The sequence below is a fragment of the Blastocystis hominis genome, assembly GCF_000151665.1.
Source record: "Blastocystis hominis, Singapore isolate B (sub-type 7) whole genome shotgun sequence assembly, scaffold_17".
Lineage (NCBI taxonomy): Eukaryota > Bigyra > Opalinata > Blastocystidae > Blastocystis > Blastocystis hominis.
Genome location: NW_013171824.1, coordinates 255495 through 276369, shown reverse-complemented (window position 1 = coordinate 276369; position 20875 = coordinate 255495). Strand labels below are relative to the sequence as shown.

At 43.4% G+C, this 20875-nt stretch overlaps 4 protein-coding genes; all 4 read left to right on the top strand.

The window, feature by feature from the left end:
- Nucleotides 1–8000: 8000 nt before the first annotated feature.
- On the top strand, nt 8001–9044 carry GSBLH_T00007065001 (uncharacterized protein; the record flags this gene model as incomplete). Its single annotated transcript, XM_013040750.1, has 6 exons — nt 8001–8093; nt 8127–8279; nt 8314–8403; nt 8434–8550; nt 8586–8669; nt 8700–9044. 6 exons carry the CDS (start codon nt 8001–8003, stop codon nt 9042–9044), a joined length of 882 nt encoding a protein of 293 aa, XP_012896204.1.
- Nucleotides 9045–9288: 244 nt separating this feature from the next.
- On the top strand, nt 9289–11712 carry GSBLH_T00002214001 (uncharacterized protein; the record flags this gene model as incomplete). Its single annotated transcript, XM_013040749.1, has 1 exon — nt 9289–11712. One exon carries the CDS (start codon nt 9289–9291, stop codon nt 11710–11712), a length of 2424 nt encoding a protein of 807 aa, XP_012896203.1.
- Nucleotides 11713–12588: 876 nt separating this feature from the next.
- Nucleotides 12589–16370, top strand: GSBLH_T00002213001 (uncharacterized protein; the record flags this gene model as incomplete). XM_013040748.1 has 5 exons in its annotated part: nt 12589–12594; nt 12627–12833; nt 12866–13066; nt 13240–14845; nt 14881–16370. The coding sequence occupies 5 exons, from the start codon at nt 12589–12591 to the stop codon at nt 16293–16295; spliced, it is 3435 nt and encodes a 1144-aa protein (XP_012896202.1). The 3' UTR covers nt 16296–16370.
- Nucleotides 16371–18727: 2357 nt separating this feature from the next.
- GSBLH_T00002212001 (uncharacterized protein) lies at nt 18728–20760 on the top strand (the record flags this gene model as incomplete). Its single annotated transcript, XM_013040747.1, has 9 exons — nt 18728–18769; nt 19263–19371; nt 19405–19470; nt 19502–19591; nt 19621–19972; nt 20003–20093; nt 20124–20234; nt 20266–20625; nt 20656–20760. The coding sequence occupies 9 exons, from the start codon at nt 18728–18730 to the stop codon at nt 20758–20760; spliced, it is 1326 nt and encodes a 441-aa protein (XP_012896201.1).
- Between the last annotated feature and the right edge of the window lie 115 nt (nt 20761–20875).

Below are 20875 nucleotides of genomic sequence, written 5' to 3'. Positions count from 1 at the left end.
GTTGTAGTAAGCAATGGACCAAACTATCTATCAAATGATTTAATCAATAATCAGAACCTACAATACGAAATCATTTCAAATCAATCCGATTGATGTTTCGTGACAACAATCAATCTTTCCATGCAAACCGACAATCAAATGATCTTCTCTTCATTTATATTGAAATCTGAATCGATTCACATAGATTCATTCAATTATGTGGATTGTTTGAAATTGATATGCATTCTTGGTATTTGTTCGTTTTCACATATCGAGTTTGTTCTTCATTTCGATCATTCCACATATCAATCTAATTGATCTATTATCCAGAATCGATCAGTAAGTATTATTCATTGATTGATTGATTGATCCATGATAATAATAATAATACTCATATTACCAATAATATGAGTATTATTATCATGGATTTGGTTCTTTCCTTATTTCTTTATTAAACTGCACATATGATTGTTTCAATATCTCTTTCTATGATGATTACTATTATTATTATGTATCATCAATAGCTATGGATTGTTATCAGATATTCTTCTTCTCATTCCTTTTACTGTTATTATTCTCATTATTGCTTGTTATTCACATACACATTGTTTGTTTGTTCTACATCAATTTGGTATTGATTCGATATCGGACACTGCATTGAGTTCACAATTCATCCATTTGGATTATTACTCATGTTATTGTTCGTTCCTATTATGTTGTTGCTGCTCATTACTTCATTTCATTTCTGTTCTAGACATTGCTTTTGAACACATAATCATATTATTATTCTCATTGATTTCTATTACTGTTATTATTGTTGCTGTGCCATTTTAACGAATTCATTGTCGTTATTATTGTTGTTATTTGCTTTGTTGTTTGATAGATTCATATTATGAAAGAGTATACAAAATAGGCATCGATTCAATCAATCAATCAATCAATCAATCAATCAATCAATCAATCATGCGTTAAACATTTATAAAAGCATGAACAAATGATTGAATGAATGAATGATTGAATCGATGACATTATTGGTGCAGAATTACAGTTCATTGGTTGTGATAAAGGTCTTTGTTGTTTTGTGAATCACTCCACAGAGAGAGAATCTTTCGTTCATTCAATCATTGATTAATTCAATGATTTGTTGGTTGATTCAATCATTCAATCAGCCATCCAAACCAAAGTGAATCAAATATGATTATATGAATGAATATAGAATAGAATATAATTGAATGGATTGAATGAATGACATCCTTGTTACTGATTGGTACAGATCATTGGTTATGAGTAGTGTATTGAAATTGTCAATCAATTCTTAGATAAGATATCATTCATTCATTCATTCATTGATTTGATGGTATAATCATTCAAATATCCCATTGCAATTCACATTATTGGTCCACTTTATACAGATTTAACGATATTTCCTTGTCAACAATCTATCATTCATTCTTATGGTACAAAATATACATAATCACAGTATGCACTCAATTCAAATCGATGTTTGTAGGATTACTCATTCATTCATTCATTCATTCATTTGTTTGTTTGTTTGTTTTCATTTCAGTGTTGAATTGCTGAAATCGAATCGAATCCAACTCCAATATCACAACCAATCACATTCCCATTCATTTCGATTCTCTCTCATTCACTTTTCATTATCATTATCACGTATTACATCAATAATAATAAATAACTAATACATATCATTGAATGGATTAAGATCTTAAGCAATTAATACTATTTCTTCTTTTCTTTTCTCCTTTCTTTCATTCATTCATGGTACAAACCATCTCCATGCTATACAATCTTTGTACATCCAACTCATATTCGTTCAATAGATTGTGACCAATTACACAAATCATTCCAGTACTATTCTATTCACATATAGCATACAATCTGTGATAATATCTAGGAATCATTCAGTTCCAACCACTATATACCAATCATTGTGCATTCCAACTAACAATAACGGAATTTACTACAAACTCCAATCATTCATTCATCGATTGGTTATTCCAGTACTAAGTATCAACAGTATTGTTCCTGCTACTCAGAATTAGTTATTTTATGAAAATGGATTTAACAGAATCAAACATTGTGTTAAACCAATGAAATGACAGAATCGTGTTTGTCTGGATTTTGTTTGTTATGAAGCAAAACTATGCATGATCTATGTAATTCGTTTCAGGATGTGCTAAAACAGATCCCTGTGAAATATCATCATTTCAGCTATTGTTCGTCATAATTTGTGAAAATGACTTCATTTCCATTGCTACTTCATACATATGTTATTTTCTACTATTCTATTACATTCTAGTATTGTTGTTTTCATTCGTATTGGTCATCTCTGATTATTCCACACTTACCTATCTTATTTTCACAGTATTCTATTCCATGGAGTATACTAATAAGCCAAAATATACAATCAATCACAAATACACATTATTCTATCTTCCCATACAGAATAATAATGATGATGATGATGACAAAACATCAACTATTCACAATCAATCCTATTGAGAATAACTATTGTGAAGACTCTTGTTTGTTAATACTGCTCATTCCTTCTCTCAGCTTATAACACGAACTAACAACATTATTAGTTGTCACATTTAGAATGTAAATTCATTATGGGCTTTGATACAATTCATATCACACAATATGCACCAAAATGAAACAATACACATTTGTTGTTATTCTATTGCAGATATTCATTTTCCAAGTATTAATTCAAAGTATCTCGAGACTATTTTATACAGATTAGTCATATATCAAAGGAAATACAACAATACTTGTGGTAAATGACTGATTCATCCTTCCTATTTCTATTGATGAGTTCATCCATATTTGATACATGTCACATAACAAAAATGATCCTATTTTCACTATAACAAAAGCTCTTTCGATCAATAATAATATGATTTATCAACTTGTAGCCATCTTAAACCTCATTAATATGGAACAACAGTAGTAAGAGAATGACACTATTTGTGTGAAACCTGGTGGCAGTTTTCTTTATATGCTATTTTGCATCATGACCACAATTGCGATCCTTTGTCTGTTGTTGTAATCGACCAACCGATTCTGAGTGCTCGACTATCGTTCCTAGGCTGTTAAGTCGATAATCATCGGTCAGGAACCAGGTTTCGTGCTTTCTTAGACCAATTCCTTTCTACTATCAACCTAGTGTCCATTTCTATTGTTGTATTTGTTGCATCAGTTATACATGGGTACAAGAAAGTAGTAGACGTACCCAGCTAAGGTGAATTATTGTTATTTCTCTCGTATTTACATGTTTGTTTGCTTATTTGTAATGACCGAAAGCCAATGTGTGTACATTATCATCACAAATCCATCTATTGTTGTCTATGCAAGTCATAAGTGTCTTTGGTAATGAGAGAACATGCATTATTCCATTCTCATACAAGATTCACCTATCATTGGCACATTCGATTGGATCAATCCTTCCAAGTTCAGAAATCCATTTATCACTTCCATCACTGTTCTATTCTAACCTAATCATGTCATGTTCAATATTGTGGACTCAATCAATGTGGTGACAAACACCCATGGTGAAGAGGTAACGATCTCGCCTGGTTATTATACACTGAGTGAAATCATTGCCATTCTGAACATCATGATTAATAATACTACATTCTCAATTTCCACAATGGATACAAGTTATGAGTGTATTTGGATCCAGTCTCCATACGCTATCGATTTCACGAAATATATATGATATCGAAACGGTCATCACAATGTTGAATGCGAGTGATGCTCTATTTGAAATAGTGTATAGTGGAGAAAATGCATTTCGAGTCTATAACCAGTTTGTGATTCTTCCTCTGATACAACTTATTCATTCCTTGAATAAAGCGATTCATTTATCGAGGTGTGTGGGGAGCATGAATGAGATCAAGGAACTATGGAAACCAGCAAAACGAAGAGGTGCAACTCGAGTGATCATCAGTGGATTCAAACGGAACATATGTTTCATCGATCTTATCGACTTCTCTTCCAAACAACACAAATCGATACAGGAAGTATTAGGAACACAAAAGAGTACAGGATTCTACAAGAATCATGGATACAAATATGTCCTTGTATGTATTGATGGATATTCGAAATACCTGATGACTCAGAAACTGAAAAGCAAGAATGCTACAGAAGTCACTATGCAATGAAGGACATCATTCAAACATATGGTGAATCATCAAAGCATATTTGCTCGGATCGAGGTACCGAATTCACCAATGCCATCTTTCGTACCAACATCTTGAACAAGTATGACATCACCATGTATCACATGGATTCAGCGAATAAGGCAGTACTAGCTGAACGAACAATTCGAGATATCAAGGAACACATCATGGTTCCTTCATTCCATTCAATCAATCAATCGAAAGGTGTATGGTTCGATTTGATTGATTGTGCAGTTCGTATACATAATGGAAGGAAGAACAGAGACATCGGATATACACCCAATGACATTTGGAACAACGATATCTTGTACACGGAGAAGACAGAACCATCCAACATGACAGCGAAGGACACGACGCCTCAATTCGATGTGGGTGATTATGTTGGAGTGACACGAAGACCTCGCATTCTGGAAAAGCGATCATTGACAAGCAAATGGTCTCAGGACTTGGTTGAAGTTGTTGACATTGACGATCGATTCATGCCATTGATGTACGAAGTGAAGAATGTGGAAAGCGATAGTACATAGAAGTGTTATCACTGGGAACTGCTGGCTAGCAAATGCAAACCACAACCAGCACCACCCATTACTCGATCCAAGAGTGGTAAAGAACCCAATGCATTGAGAGAGGCAGCAAGATCACATCGACCCATTACGAGCACCCAGAAGCAGAAATAACAACAACAACCTCGCTCAAGTATTCGAAAACGATCGTGATGCTCTTCACATCTCCTAGACATACAAGAGAAGGGATATTCGTGAATGCAGAGATCGTATGACTCTCACTTGTCCATTCGATTCCATTTATCAGTTTGGTATGGGAAAGGGGCACAAGATTGTTGAGTGTATCGATGAATGGTACATCGAACAATCACGCACTATCCATTGAAACACTCACCTTGTATCCCTTATCCACAACCGATTCGATGGAATCACAATGTTTGAATAGGGCATCATTCTCATTGTAACATGGAATCGATTTGATTATGAGATATAAAGCCGAAGATAATTCGAATTGGCATTGATTATTGAATGGTTGAGTGGATGTGGGTTTATGTTCAAACAGTGTGGCATTATTGACTTTCACAAAACAACCAGAATGTATCGTCCATGAATATTGATGAACGTCATCCACTGTCTCACGCACGAGGACATGTTTGCCATCGTTCTCTGGCATATTGATGAGCATGTTATCGAGCTTCTTGAACGTGTAATTGTTTGGATTGCTGCTGAATATGTACAACATTGATTAATTCAATTTACTTTGGTTGATTTGGTTCATAGTGTTTGGCATACACACCCTTGAGACAAGCTCCATTCATATTCGAATATGTGAACATGTTGAATGAGAAACGAGCCAAATCCAAGACCATTGTGGAGAAGAACCTATACAGTTATTGGCAAACTCGGCATATGGCAAATTGGTGGAAACTGGGCTGAATCGAATGAAAGTAAAGTTCACCACCACAGGGAATGAATGCGAAGCTATCATCTAAAAGCATGGGTACGATATGACCGTAGGGACTACCATGAATTTTTAGTATCTGGATGGTATCAAACTGAATACAGAGGTGAGGAAAGTGGTGAAACCATTCGTCATCAGATTTGCCATTCTCGACATGTCCAAACACATCATCTACGATTTCTACTACAATGTGTTCAAGAACACATTCGATAACATTAGGCTGTTGGGTCAGAACACAGGCTCGTTCATCGTGCAGTTAAACGATCAAGGGAACAACATTCACAAGATGTGTGACATGTACAAGTCGTTCGATTTCTCGGAGTTGGATAATACGAGCTATTTCTGTGGACAACTTGTGACTATTACGATCAGAAAGTGGACAAGAGAAAGTTCCCTTCGTTGTCATCATTTCTCAACTTCAACAAGAAACTAGAGGAACCCATTTTGAAGGATGAACACAATGTCCATCGTATCACAGAGTTTGTGGGACTCAGATCGAAGATATTGTTGTCTGATTGATTAGAAGCAAGTGATACACAATGTAGTAAATGGTGTTCCATGTAATGTGGCAATTGATGGTGAGAAAATGCGTGTGAAGAACACCGATTTGTACAAGCGTGTACTTGAGGCAGAGAGGAAGGGAGATGCAGTGAGCGAAAATACATTCAAACCCATCAACAACCAAGCATTCACAATTACCATCATGGAGCTTACCGAAACACTCAAAACGTACACAGGTAACGAAAGATGAATCTTAGACGATAATGTGCATACACTAAAAATCGTGCATTATCATTTGTCTGACATGAAAAACGAGTTGTCTTTCCTTTGGTCAGAACAATACAGTAATGGAAGTGATGAAGGGGTTCCGATACTTGTAAGGGTTGATCCACGAGTACTTACCGTTACTAAATAAACCTTGGATGAGCATTCAATAGTACATGGCTTACCTCACCTTACCATAAACAGCTAAGGTAAGCTTAATGTAATATAGTCAACATTTCACACCACATTTCCAATAATGAACAAAAATACTAGTTCTCTAAGGTCAGCAACAGCGATAAAAACTAAACAAATAATTAAAGTCAACTTCGAGCTGTAGTCTCGCATCTGACGGAGTCTGAGAAAAAAGTCTAACCACAAACCACCCTTAATAAACTAACAACATTAACACACTATCAACATCCATACGAAACTAACAAATTATGCACTCATTCAGTGAATTGATTTGTTGATAAAAGAAAAAGAGGAATGATAAGAAAAGAAATGGGTAGTATTGAAATGGGGTGTGAGTGAATGATGATAAGAATGTGATGTTTAAATAGGTTAGTGAAGACCAATATAATGAGAACGGCCATATCTGATGGAAAGCGCCCTAACCCGTCCGATCTAGGAAGCTAAGTCATCACGAGTCGAGTTAGTACCAGTGTGGGTGACTCGCTGAGAAGTCTCGATGCTGTTCTTTTACTATTCTATTTTATTTATTAAAACTCGTATCATTTTTACTATATATTCATGGTATATTATGTATTTTTATTAATTTCTTGGTCCCTTTCGGGAATATAATGATTTGTAATGATGTAGGATATTGTAGTTTTGTATTTTACATGGTATATCAAGTTATTATGTCGAATTTGTATTATTAATTTGAAATTGTTTTTAAATGCCGTTTTTCATTCACTGAATCAAGATATACACTTATTTGAATTGCTTTGTTTTTAACTTGAAGTTTGGTATGGGCTTATCGTGTTCGATTTAATCAATATAGAATTAGTTATAACAAGATTGATTATTAAGCTCGATATTGTAACGACTTCATTCCAGTTTTATTGGTTATGAATACTACTTTAATTCAAGGGTATTGTATGTGTTGCACGAATCTATTAATTAAGGTAATAATTGCTTTTATGTAAATTTACTGGGTTTGATCAATTTGCTTGTTGCATATACTTAATGATAAGTAGATTTCGCAACACTTCATATCATGTTTGCTACAGAGACTTGTTACAACATGTATCAATTAATTTTTCTTTTTGTGATATTTCTGTTGTCAAACTACAGTGACACAATAGTGTTCACAACAGTCTGTGATTATTAAACAAGTTTATCATTAAAATTTCCGCATTTTATTCATTGTACTATCCATTCAATGTCGATTCATCGTATTTTCATTGATATATGTGTCATATTGCTGGTTCAAGTATTGGCTTGATTATCAACAATGTCATGGAATCACTGTACTTGCAGCTGTCCATTTTCGTATTACTGGTTTATTCAGTTTCCAAATTATTGTAGGTTGCATAGTTTTATTTGATAAGAGTATATCTCTAACCTCTTGTCTGTAGAATACTCATGTCTGAAGAATCACAGAAAGCGCACAGTTCGATGACATCTTCTCTCCGAAAGCAAAGAGAGGAGCTTATTGTCGAGAGAAAGTCTCTGATTGTGTTTTTTGTGTCCTTGTCTTAATTGGTGTAGAGTGAGCTAAAAATCTATGACTCTGCATTCAAATCAGCAGTAGCATCATGTCCACCGAAGGAGTCCGGAAACCTTGAGGATTTGGAGGAGAGAATCGAGACGGTGGAAGAAGAACTGGAAGTGGGAAGTCGTGATGCGAAAGAAGAGAGAGCTGTAAGCAGTCGGGACTTTTCTTTCATCTCTCTAGCTAAAACGTGACTTGTTAAAGCTGAAGCAGTCTTATGACAGAGTCATGCAATACATTGCTGCTTCCCGTGAAATTGATATCATTCGAAACGTATTTGTTGTGTGAGTGTCTAATGCGCAGAGACGGAGTGAGAAGTCAAAGAGAGTCGATGAACTGAGCAAGAAACTGGATGAGCTGGCCGAGACAGTGGAGATTGAAGAGACCTTGTCTCGTATTGAGTCGAGCAGTGGTAAGAAGGTATGTTGGACTGCGATGTTTTTTAAACTGTATAGTTAACAAAGAGCGATATCTCAAAGGAGGAAGTGAAGGTTCCCAAGGAAAGCATCGGCCGATTGGTCGGTAAAAATGGTTCAAATGTTTAGGCACGGGAGCGTGTTGATGGGTAGATTCAGAAGCTGGAGAAGCAGTTCTCTGTGCGAATCATGACGAATGAGGAAGTGTTCACTGTGCTGGGCGAGCTGGCGAACGTGAAGCGATGCATCGCCGAACTCACGGACATGGCGAACGAGAAGGAAGTGACGATCCCTCTCTCCACAATGCAGATTCGTGCCTTGTTGGCCCATGATCACAGCTATCGCCGATCCATCGAGAACTCTTGCCGCGTCTTCATGACTCTGAAAGATGCCGAAGTCACGATTCGAGGTGGCCAGAATGCTGTGAAGAACGCCGAACGCGCATTGAATGATCTGATGAAGAGTACTGGGACGAGCCCTAGCCACGCTGATCCATAGAGCAGTCGAGCTTCCCCATTACGCCCTTCCTGCGCAGCGTGCTTGTCAACCAAAAGATGGAGAAGTTCCTCGCGTTGCAGAAGGAGTGTCCCGCGTATTTGACGTTTACCCCGGAGTCCGACGCTCTGCTGATTCTGGGAACCGTGCAGGATCAGCGCGAATCTCTCGTAGAAGTGAATGCGCGATGCGAGTGTAGGCGAAGCTGCAGGAATTCGCGCAGAGCCACGTGGAGGTGGAGGAGAAGATGCCTTGCGAGAATCTGTTCACTCGCTTCCTGCTTCAGAACAAAGCGGAGCGCATGCAGCAGACGCAGCGCCAGTTCAACGTCCGTCTCCAGGCGTCGAACGGCAGCCTGGTCGTGAAGGGAGAGAAGGACGCCGTGGCCCAGGCGATCGCGAAGGTGGAGGCGCTGCGTGCCGAGCTGGCGTCGCGCACGATCGAGATGGCGGTGAACGGCGCGCAGATCGACATGCTGCTGAACCAGAAGGCGGCGGTGGTGCAGGCGCTGGAGCAGGAGTTCGGGTGCCTGATCTCGGTGGAGAGCGCAAAGGGATCGATGAAGGTGGTGGTGGATGAGGCTCGTCGCGAGGAAACCGTGGAGGCGATCAACGCGAAGCTCGCGACAGTGTGCACGGAGCGCGTGGAGATCCCGGAGTGTCTGCTGGCGCTGTTCGTGGGTCCGAAGGGAAGCAACATCAACGCGATGCGCCAGGCGCACGACACCAAAGCCGAGCTCGCGAAGGGCGTGCTGGAGATTAGCGGCAAGGAGGAGAACGTGGCGGCGATGAAGAAGGCCGTCGAGGAGTGGCTGGAGCAGCACACGATCGCGGAGATCCCCGCGGAGCGCCAGTTGGCGCGCGAGGCGCTGATCGGAGAGAAGGGCGCGAAGATCCAGTCGCTGCGAAAGGAGCTGGCGGTGGAGATCCAAATCGAAGAAGGCAAGGTGGTGGTGATCGGCGCGCCGGAGAACGTGGAGAAGGCCGTGGCCACGCTGACGCAGCTGCTGGACACCTACCGCAAAGAGAACGCAGTGGTAGCGATGCGCCACGAAGTGTTCGTCAACGCGAAGGAGCTGCGTCGCAGCGAGATCGATGCGCGCGAGAAGGAGTGGAACGTCTCGATGTCGCTGCGCCACGACGCGGTGTACATCCACGGAGACGAGGCTTCGGTGGCGAAGGCGAAGCAGGAAATCGAGGACATCGTGGCGAAGTATGCGGAGTTCCACGAGGATTCGCTGGACGTGCCCAAGGAGGAGATCGGCGTGCTGCTCGGAAAGAACGGAGACAATCTGCGCGCCTTGGAGAGCCAGCTCGGCGTGTCGGTGCACATCGAGGGCAGCAAGCTGCGAATCTGGGGTCCCGCGTCCGCTTTGCCCGCAGCGAAGGCCGGAATCGTGTCCAACCTGGAGGAGCGCGTGTATCTCACGGAGGAACTGAACTGCACGGGCAAGCAGATCGAGTTCCTGCGAGCGGAGCGCTTCGAAGTGGTCCACACGATCCAGAACGCGTACAATGTGACCATCACGCTGCCTCGCGAGTTCCCTCTCTCTGGACCCATCAAGGTGGCTGTGCGCGGAAATCGCAGACAGCTCGACGAGGCGATTCCCGTGGTGCGCGAGGCGCTGCAGGGCTTGATCCGCTGCGAGCTGCATCTGGACGGAATGGTTCACCGTCTGCTCACGGAGAGCTCGCTCCAGTTCCAGCGCCTCGCTCTGGAGAGCCGCTGCCGCATCCAGCCCGACGAGGCCGCGGGTCTCGTGCGCATTGTGGGTCCGAAGCAGGGCGTGGAGCTGGTGCAGGTCCGCGTGTGGGAGCAGCTGGCGGCGCTGGACCCCTCGCTCTACCGCAAGATCGACGTGAGCGAAGCGGTGCTGCTGGGTCTGCAGGAGAAGAAGGACGCGATGAAGACGTTCTCCAAGCAGCACGGCGTGCAGCTGCGTCTGCTGCCGCAGGCCGTGCTGGTGGAGGCCCCCGCCGCCGCGATGGACGAAGCCGTGGCGTTCGTGCAGACGCTGGCCGACGCCGCCGCGCAGGAGAGTCTGCTGATCCCCGTGGGGCAGGACCGCGTGGCGTTCGTGATCGGAGCGCAGGGCGCGCGCATCAACGGCATCATCAAGCAGTCGGGCGCCCAGCTGCGCGTGCTGCGCGATGAGTGGGTGCACGTGCTGGGCACGCCGGAGCAGGCGGCCAAGGCGCGCGCCCTGCTGGAGGCGGCGCTGGAGGAGTACGCGGCCACGCACGTCGCCTTCCAGGTGGACGAGGCGCTGGTGTACGCGATCCGCGGTCCCCGCAACAGCAACCTGGTGCGCATTGAGCGCGAGTGCCGCGTGCGCGTGCGACTGGAGCAGGACGGAGCGGTGAGCATCGTGGGAAACGCCGGCGAGGACGTGGCCAATGCCCGCGCCGCCCTGGAAAAACTCGAAGAGGAGGCCCGGGCGAACCCCGAGCAGGAAACGGCGTACCGAGGAGGAGAGAAGCCCCGCCGAAGGGAGCGCGAGCAGGGAGCGGAGGAGCGAAAGCAGAAGAAGGAAAGAGAAGCAGAAGCAGAAGCAGAAACACCCGCTGAATCGGTGTGGGAAAAGCTGAAACGCGCTCCCCTGCTGCCATCCAAGACGGTCGGAGGAAGCGATATGTACAAGTCGGAGAGTGGATACACCGTGGAGTTATAAGGAAAAGGGGTTATAAGGATTAGGATTGGTATTTCGTGTTTGAGGTGTTTGTTGTTGGAAATGCATCATTGGAATATTCGTGGAATGGGAATGAGAATATTTGTGTTGGATTACAGATATCCAGGCTAAGACACTTGATTCTTGTTTCGAATCTGATAACCGTCCAATCTGTGTTATTGGTATGAAAATGGGATTGAGCCAAACTGGAAATATACAGTTCGATAGGTATTAATCCAGAATTCAAAGATAGTTGTTTCATCTCCTCATCACATCCTTTTCAATTACCACATTATTCAGGTTGAAGCACTTAAAGTAAAGAATGTTTCTATTCTCCAAAAATGGATTTTCCTGTAAGAATGAGAAAGTGCAGACGTCAAACAACAATTGATAAGTAATTATTACCTATCCCCTCTCAAAAATTGAATACAAGGCAGTTTCTCTGAATTCATCATATGAGCAAGATATTTCCTGGAACTTTCCTTGTCTACCAAAACCACTCAATTTAAAAATGGCAGAAGCATCGGAAAATGCGAAAGTAATTCCTTCTGATTCTGAACAGAGGGTTGTCAAGGTGGAAAAAGAATCTCCGGAGACTGTTCCATGGAGCAGTTTGTTTTATACGTACGCGAACAAAAAGGATCGTTGTATGCTCATTATCGGACTCATTTGTATGCTTTGGGACGAAGTTTCATATAGGCTCATTTTTGACCGGTATTTTACTTGCATCAAGTTTTATCTTCTTGGGAGATATTGTGGACAAAAATAATCAAGAATCAGTTGACCTTTCTGATGTACTTGTATCAGTCTATGGATTTGCTGGTATCTTTCTGCTTTCAGCCTTGTTTGCATTCCTTGAGCGTTACTGTCTGAGTACTTATGCAGGTTTGTTTCGTATGATGTGGTAAAGGGTAGAGAATTTGGCTCGTCATTTGCGTGAGAAGTACATCCATGCCCTTCTCCATCATGACATTGACTATATTGAATCGAATAAGCCGAGTACCTTGGGTCAAGCTGTTGCGGAAGAATCCTCTCGCATTATTAATGGATTGGGTCCGTCGATTGGTCGACTCGTCCGATCAATTTCTACCTTTATTGGTGGTGTTATTGTTGGTGTTGTTCACGTATCTCTTATTCTTGCTATTGATGATGATAGAGTTGGCAACTTACCCTTCTGACACTGATTGCTTGTCCTTTTCTGATTTATGCAGGATTGGAGTTTGGAAAGGTGATGGGAAGTTGGATCCAAACCTTGATGCGAGACCACAAGGAAGCAGACAGCATTGCTGAAGAGAGTATTCGAAACTACAAAACGGTGACCGCGTTGGGAGCCGAATCTTCGATGGAGAAAAAATACGTTTCCTTGGTGCGTGTTGTGGATTGGCTCTTTACGATTAGATCGAGAAGTGCAAGAAAATGCTGCTGAAATCGCTGTATCGAGCGGGAACGTGGAAGAGTGTGAATAGTTTCTCCTACAATTTCGCAATCACGCTGCTCTATCTCTTCGGAACCATTCTTTTCTACACGCAGCGCAAGGGATTCCCTCAAGAACTCTATGATGCGGGCTGCGTCACGGACTTGATATCTTCGGTGGACGTTTGCTTCAGCAATGCAACTCTCTCGGATCAATGCATGGCGATTTGTGATCGCGTGTCTAGTTGTTGGTACCAGAGTCGGAATGGGCAATGCCTGGTTGGCGGAGATTTCATGGTCGTGCTCTGCGGAGTATCGAACTTTTTGGGTTTGGCTGCTGCCTTCGGCGCCATTCAAGCGATTCAAAGCACGCGCGCGTCTGCGACCTGCTTTGTGAAGGTGATTGAGCACGAAGACGCGATGAAGTCTGGATCGACCACTCCCAGCAGCAGCAAGGGAGACGTTGTGTACAAGAACGTGGACTTCAAGTACGCTTCGCGCGACACGCAAGTGCTGAAGCAGCTCAACTTCACCATTCGCGAGAACGAAATGATCGGCATCGTGGGCGAGAGTGGCAGCGGAAAGAGCACAATCTTGAAACTCTTGATGCGATTGTACGCTCCGACGGCGGGAACGATCACGTGGGACGGAGTCGATGTGACGACGCTCTCGACGGCGTGGATTCGCGATCAGATCAGCTACGTGGCGCAGGAACCCGTGCTGTTCAGCGGAACGATTCGCGAGAATCTGCTCTATGGACGCGAGGGCTGCACCGAGGAGGAAATGGTGGAAGCCGCGAAACTGGTGGAGGCCGACGCGTTCATTCGATCGTTCCCCAAAGGGTACGACACCTTTGTGGGCGAGTTGGGAAGCTCGCTGTCCGGAGGACAGAAGCAGCGTATTGCTATCGCCCGCGCGCTGATTCGAAACCCGCGAATTCTGGTGTTGGACGAAGCGACGAGCGCGCTGGATTCGCAGAGCGAGAAAATCGTGCAGAACGCGATGGAAACGATCCGGAGAAAGAACGAAGCGAAGGGAAAGGGACTGAGCATCGTGATCGTGGCGCATCGGCTGAGCAGCATTCGATCGTGTAATCGCATTGTGGTGGTGGAGGAAGGAAAGATCGTGGAGGAAGGCGATCATGAAAGCTTGCTAGCGAAGGGCGGAATCTATGCGGGATTGTACAAAAGCCAAGAAACTTTAGAAAAGGAGGAAGAAGAAGGAGCCGAGGGAACGGAAAAGAAGGAAGAGAAGGAAGCGGATGCAGAAGCAAAGAAGAAAGAAGAAAGAAACGAAAAGGAGAAAGAGAAAGAAGCAGAAGTTGCAGATTCGAAAAAGAAGGACGAAAACGAAAAGGCAGAAAAGCCAAAGAAGTATAATCTCTTCTCTCTCTATCAGTACTTTGGTACTAAAAAGTGTATTTTCTGGATCGCTTTCCTTGGCGTTATCTTCACTGCTTTGTATCCGGCTGCCTATACCGTAATCATGGCTTCGATGCAATCCATCGCGTACTCGATGGATGTGAACGAAATCTGGAATACCGGTATGCTGTTGACCGGCTTAATGGTGGTTGTGATTATTGTGAACTGCGCTGGCGAGCTGCTCTGGTGGGATTTGTCGAGTGTTGTGAAGGAGAACATGATCGTAACGGTGCGGTCGAAGTCCTTCACGAAGCTTCTCTCCCAGTCTGTAGCTTACTACGATGAGAAGGAGCATTCTCCAGGTAAGACGTTCTCTATCCTGCATTATAATTCGTAGGTGCAATCACTTCGGAACTCTCCATCGATGTTCGAAAGCTGCGCGACTTCATGGATGAAGTGGGAACCATCATGGAAAGCGTGATCGTGTGTTTGCTTTGTATCGCATTCGCGTTTTCATCGATGGGATCGTGGAAGTTGGCGTTGATTTCGATTGTGGTGTGTCCTGTTTTATTCTCTGCGGAGTATTGCCAAAACAAACTCGTGGCGAACGTGATTTCCAAGATCGACAGCAATCTCACAGAGAAATCCAGCGAGACAACGGACGCTCTGCTCAACATCCACACGATCCACGCGTACAATCTGCAAGATCGCATCTATGAATCGATGATCCACGACCTGGAGCGAACCAATCGTTTGTGCAAATCGCGAAGCCTTCGATCGGCAATTGCCGACGCGATTTTGTTAATCTTCTCCATGATTTTCATGGCAGTCGTTTTTGGAGCTGGCTCTATTTTGATTGGCTTCGATCAGATCAGTTATCCCCAGATGATGATCGTTTACAACACCATTTTCTACATGTCGTCCTATATTGGCGTTGCAATGGGCAAAATTCCCAATATGGCGTTGGCTCAGGAGGCAGCACAGCGAATTTTCTCGCTGATTGAAAGCTCGGGCGAGAAGGACGCGCTGCGAGCGCTTCCCGAGAAGGCGAAGGACGGAGCGATCGCCTTCGATCATGTGTCCTTCGCGTATCCCACTCGGCCCGACGCTCCGATTCTTTCCGATGTGTCCTTCTCAATTCCCAAGGGATCTTCCGTGGCTTTCGTGGGTCCCAGTGGGTGTGGAAAGAGTACGATCATTTCGCTGATCCAGCGAATGTACAAACCGGAGAGTGGCGAAGTGTTGATGGACGGAGCCAATGTGCAGAACGTCAATTTAGACTCGTATCGCTCGCTGCTGGGCGCGGTGAACCAAGAGCCCTGCATGTTCAGCGGCACGATTCGCGAGAATTTGGTGATGGGATTGGATCGTGAAGTGTCCGAAGCGGAGCTGAAGGACGCTTGCACGCAAGCTTTGTGCATGGATTTCATCAATGAAATGGTGGACGGATTCGAAACGGATCTCGGATCGACCGGAAAGTCGGTTTCGGGAGGACAGAAGCAGCGATTGGCGTTGGCTCGCGCGATTCTTCGAAAGCCGCACGTGCTGCTGCTGGACGAAGCGACGAGCGCGCTGGACAGCGAAAACCAGGACAAGTTCTTGGAGGCATTGGAGAAGTGGCGATCGACGCATCCCTGCACGGTGATCACAGTGGCGCACCGACTGAGCACGATCGTGGACAGCGACATCATCTTTGTGGTGAGCGAAGGGAAGATCGTGGACAGCGGAAAGCACGCAGAACTGCTGAAGAAGTGCGAGTTCTACGCAGCACTGGTCAAGGGACAGATGGAAAGCACGCCGCATGAAGAATAGATGGAAAGGGAGTCGAGGGAATGAATGAATGAATCTACATAGTAGTAGTTATCCACATCCATCGAATCATTCCTCTGGTTGTTTGTTTGAAATACACGGAGAGCTGTGAATCTTTTAAGCACATTCATTGAGTAAAAGGATGACATGTGTATGAAGATGATTACCTTGATTTGATGAATCAAACACCACAATAATACACTGAGGAGTTTTTAGTATTAAAAAACGTGCCTCCATACAGCAAGGCATTGCATTCCTTGCACACAGTCGATTGTTTACTATTCATATATCCGCAGCGAGAGCACGGAACCTGGTTCTTCAAATCATCTAACTCCTCATAGGCGCTCTTTGGCTTCGGTTCCGTCTCCGGCACCGCCTTCTTCAGCAACTGCAAATGCTCCATTTCCTCCTCTCGAATTCTACGCCTCACTCCGCCACCCTGTACCCAAACATTTCCAGCGAGACATTCTCCACCCTACAAGTAACACAGTCGATCCGCGATGCCTACACGCGATGTCTCCACAGGAAATAAGCAAACCACCCTAAAAAGCCGATCAATGCGCAGCACCCCAAGATTTTCCACTTGTTCGCCATCGGATCCACGTCTTCCACGTTTGTAGAGAGCAGCACTACGCTGAGAGTCCACGCAATGCCTTACGGATATTGTTCGTATCATACATTTCACACTTTGTGAGCAACGCATCGTGGGTATTGGGAACTTTCAACGTAATTCGCTGGTGTAATGAGGTGGTCGTTTCGAAGGAATCCAAGATTTGCGCTGTGTGTGAAGCAGAGAGCGACGCGTACGTCGTTTGGTCATAATATAGCAGACGATCATCGCATTGATGTTGCTCTCGACGTAATAAGTGACCGATCGCCTCCACCGATGGATGTTCCGAATGAAGAAGTAGGCTTCTTCGGTCTGGAAGGGGAGCGACTGCGACACTTTTCGCTTCGAAGGAGTATCGTACGGAAGCATGACACACTTCAATCGATACTCTTGGGAGGGCTTCAAACGGCGAATCTCCGCAGTCGCAGAATCTTTCATTTGAATAATACTTGGAATCCATTACAACTGATGTATTGTTTTGAGTTCTGGTTCAACAGTTTCTTTAAATCAAAAGGCTCATCGGGAGTCAGGGCGACACACATCACATGGGAAGGAACGTTGACAGTAACTAGTGCTTCCACCGAAAACGCTGTTACTAGGGTTACTTTCACAGATATTGATAATCCAGAATCTGTATCTTCTAACTTTCGGTTTGAATATTCTTTCGATATTGCAATTTCTTGGTAAGTGTTATTATCTAATTATTAGTATCATTACGAAAACCTACAACTAAAACGAGAAGGATAAAGCTGAATATCTTTTTGTATACTCTACACTGTCGTTTACACAAATCAATTCTTACATAGGTAGAAATAGTACAAATCACATAAGCAAGACCAAGTACTACGTGTTAAGCCACCTGAGTGATTTCTTACATAAGGGAGCAATATACTGTCTATAGTGCATTCCCTCAACACAATCATATAATCGAAAAAAAAATGTATCTCTTATTTTTGTCATCTACCTAGTTAGTTGTGCATAAACATATTCTCTGGTTGCTATCAAAGTGATTTAGGTGATGAAGGGGTGGTCGATGGAGTTTGTATCTGTTGAGACCCAAATATTAAATGGCATCGCCGCTCTCATTCCCAAATACCACCTTCATACAGTGTTCTATCGCCATAGTCTTAGAGTGACTAAATTTCTTATACACTATCATCGAATTGTGTTGAGCTCTTGAAAACCAGAGTGAAGGGATAGAATCCAAATTGCTACATAGTTATTAGTATTACAAAATGCAATTCTTTGTTCACAAATTAATTAGAGTAATTTGTTTTGAATTGAAAGTGCATTCAGAATTAATTCTATTGTATTATTCCTTTCATATTCTTTTCTTTATTTAAGTGTTTCTATTTTTCAAGTTAACAATAATTACATTATTATGGATTATGCAATTTTGAATACTTTCCGATAATGAAAATGAAATATTAAAAATTAGTAAAATATTGTAGTATTAATTGCCATTAATTAATATTTGTGATATTTCTATATTGATTATTTTAATGGATTTATTATTCTGCATATTGAATGAAATTAAACGAGTTCCTTGTATTGTATATGACCATTCGTCGTTGTGGTAACTTGTTATCACTTTGTAGAAATCGTACAAAGGCAATGGGATATTGGAGCCACTACAATCTCTATATTGAGGCTGCGTTGTGTTACGTGCATATTATTCTGAGTATCAATCATGTACGTACGTACTCCTATTTCTGTCTCTATGTTGTTCCCACACTGTAAACGACGAGATTTATTAAGTTAATTTTTTGCTTCACATAGATCATACATAGTGTATTTTAAAGAATCGATTATAATGTGAAGGATAATGGATTTGTTGTTATACATGAAATACCAAACCAACAAACGTGTTTCATCATTGTAGTACACAAATAAGCTAAGTATTGTTTGTTCAGGCAATTCACATTCATCCTGTTTTTCTCTTTCTGCTAATTATAAAAAGTAACATAATTTACGTATATCTGTTACTCAAGAATACACGTTACAAAAATAGGGACACTTAAATTAGTTTTGTACATCATCCCATTCCGTAAACAATTGTTTCCAAGCGATAAAAAAACATATCTCCTTTATATCTTTATCATATTACCACGCCCAGAGAAGGAAAACCGTATACTTTGTATCACGACCATCTTGAATCACGCTTGTTATGATTGGAAACTAAATACAGAGGAACACCGAATGTAAATCCAGTTATTAAACTCAACATTGTTTTTTCAAAACAAAAGTCAATAGCTGCTCTTGATGTATCTTATATATACATATCAATTAAATAAAATATAGTAACAATAAGCGAATAATAGTTATTTTTAACTGGTTATAACTAGCCAGTAAAATACTAGATTCTTGCTGAGACGACATACAAATTCTTAATTATTATTTATATAAGAGGCATACCCATGCAAACTGGTATCGATAAAATTACACAGGCTGTACAATATGATAATGAAGGTGAGTGTTTCTTTTATAACTTGATCCTTGTAGGAAAGTATCCTGAGGCAATTGCCTGTTATAAAGATGGCTGCAAAGTTCTAATGGAATCCCTCAGATGTATTTTGAGAAGTATGGGAGTCATTGATAGTTGAAAAGAATCCATATGTAGTAAAGAATTTAAATGAAAAGATCGTGTCCTATATTGATCGTGCAGAAAAACTAAAGAAACAAGTTGAAGGTTTCCTTCACTTTTTCAATTCATTCTAGAAAGCAAGAAGCCTGCAAAGCCAAGTCAGGAAGACGATGACGCTGACGAAGGCAAGAAGCTCCAAAGTCAGTTAAGCAGCGTGATCGTGACCTCGAAGCCAAATATCAAATGGGAGGATGTTGCAGGTCTGAAAGTGGCGAAGGACGAACTGATGACCGCTGTGATTCTCCCTGCCACGCAGCCTCAATTGTTCGCAGGCAAGCGCGCTCCCTGGAAGGGCATTCTGCTCTACGGCCCTCCCGGAACGGGTAAATCCTATTTGGCGAAGGCCGTCGCCTCCCAGGCCGACAGCACGTTCATGTCGGTGTCGTCTGCGGATCTGGTGAGCAAATGGCAGGGAGAAACGGCTCGGTAGAAGCGTGTCCGGGTTTTCACGTGCAGATTGGTGAAGAATCTGTTCCAGCTGGCTCGGAAGAACAAGCCGACGGTGATCTTCATCGATGAAATCGATTCGCTGGGCGGGTCGCGCGACGTTTGGACCGCTTGGTGGGTTGCATCGTAGAGCGGAAACAGCAGCGGCGGCCAGAAGCAGGCCTTGACGGAGTTCTTGGTGCAGATGGACGGCGTGGGCAAGGACCAGACCGGGATTTTGGTGCTGGGCGCGACGAACGTGGTAGACAAAGGGGATGGGCGGTGAGGAGTAGCCGTGGGAAATCGATTCGGCGCTGCGTCGCCGCTTCCAGAAGCGAATTTACATTCCGTTGCCGGACGAAGAGGCGCGGAAGGCGATGTTCAAGATCCATTTCGGGAAGGAAATGCACGAGCTGACCGACGAGGATTTCGACTATTTGGCCAAGCACACAGAGGGATTCTCCGGCTCGGATATCAGCAATCTCGTCACGCAGGCCCTGCTCTCGCCGCTGCAGAAGCTGCAGAAGGCGGAGTACTTCTATCTGGGCAAGGACGGGATTTATTATCCCTGCGCGGCCAGCAGCGCGGGCGCGATTCGGATCAGTCTGTTCGATCTGCCGCAGGGCAAGGTGACGAACCCGATCTTCAAGCGAGTAGGCGAGTAGGCGAGGAGCGAGGCGTAGGAAGACATCGACGATCTGCTGAAGCGCGCGGTGAAGGCGTCCTCAGCGACGGAGCTGAAGCGCTACGAAAAGTGGACGAAGGAGTTCGGAGAGGAAGGCGTCTAAGAAGGAGTCATTGTATTTGCTTTTCGATGTGTCGATCGTCCTCTCTTTGGTTTTGTTTTATTCCTGTTTATCTTGTCGCTTGTGTTGTTTGGCTGTTTGTTTGTCGATCAAACAT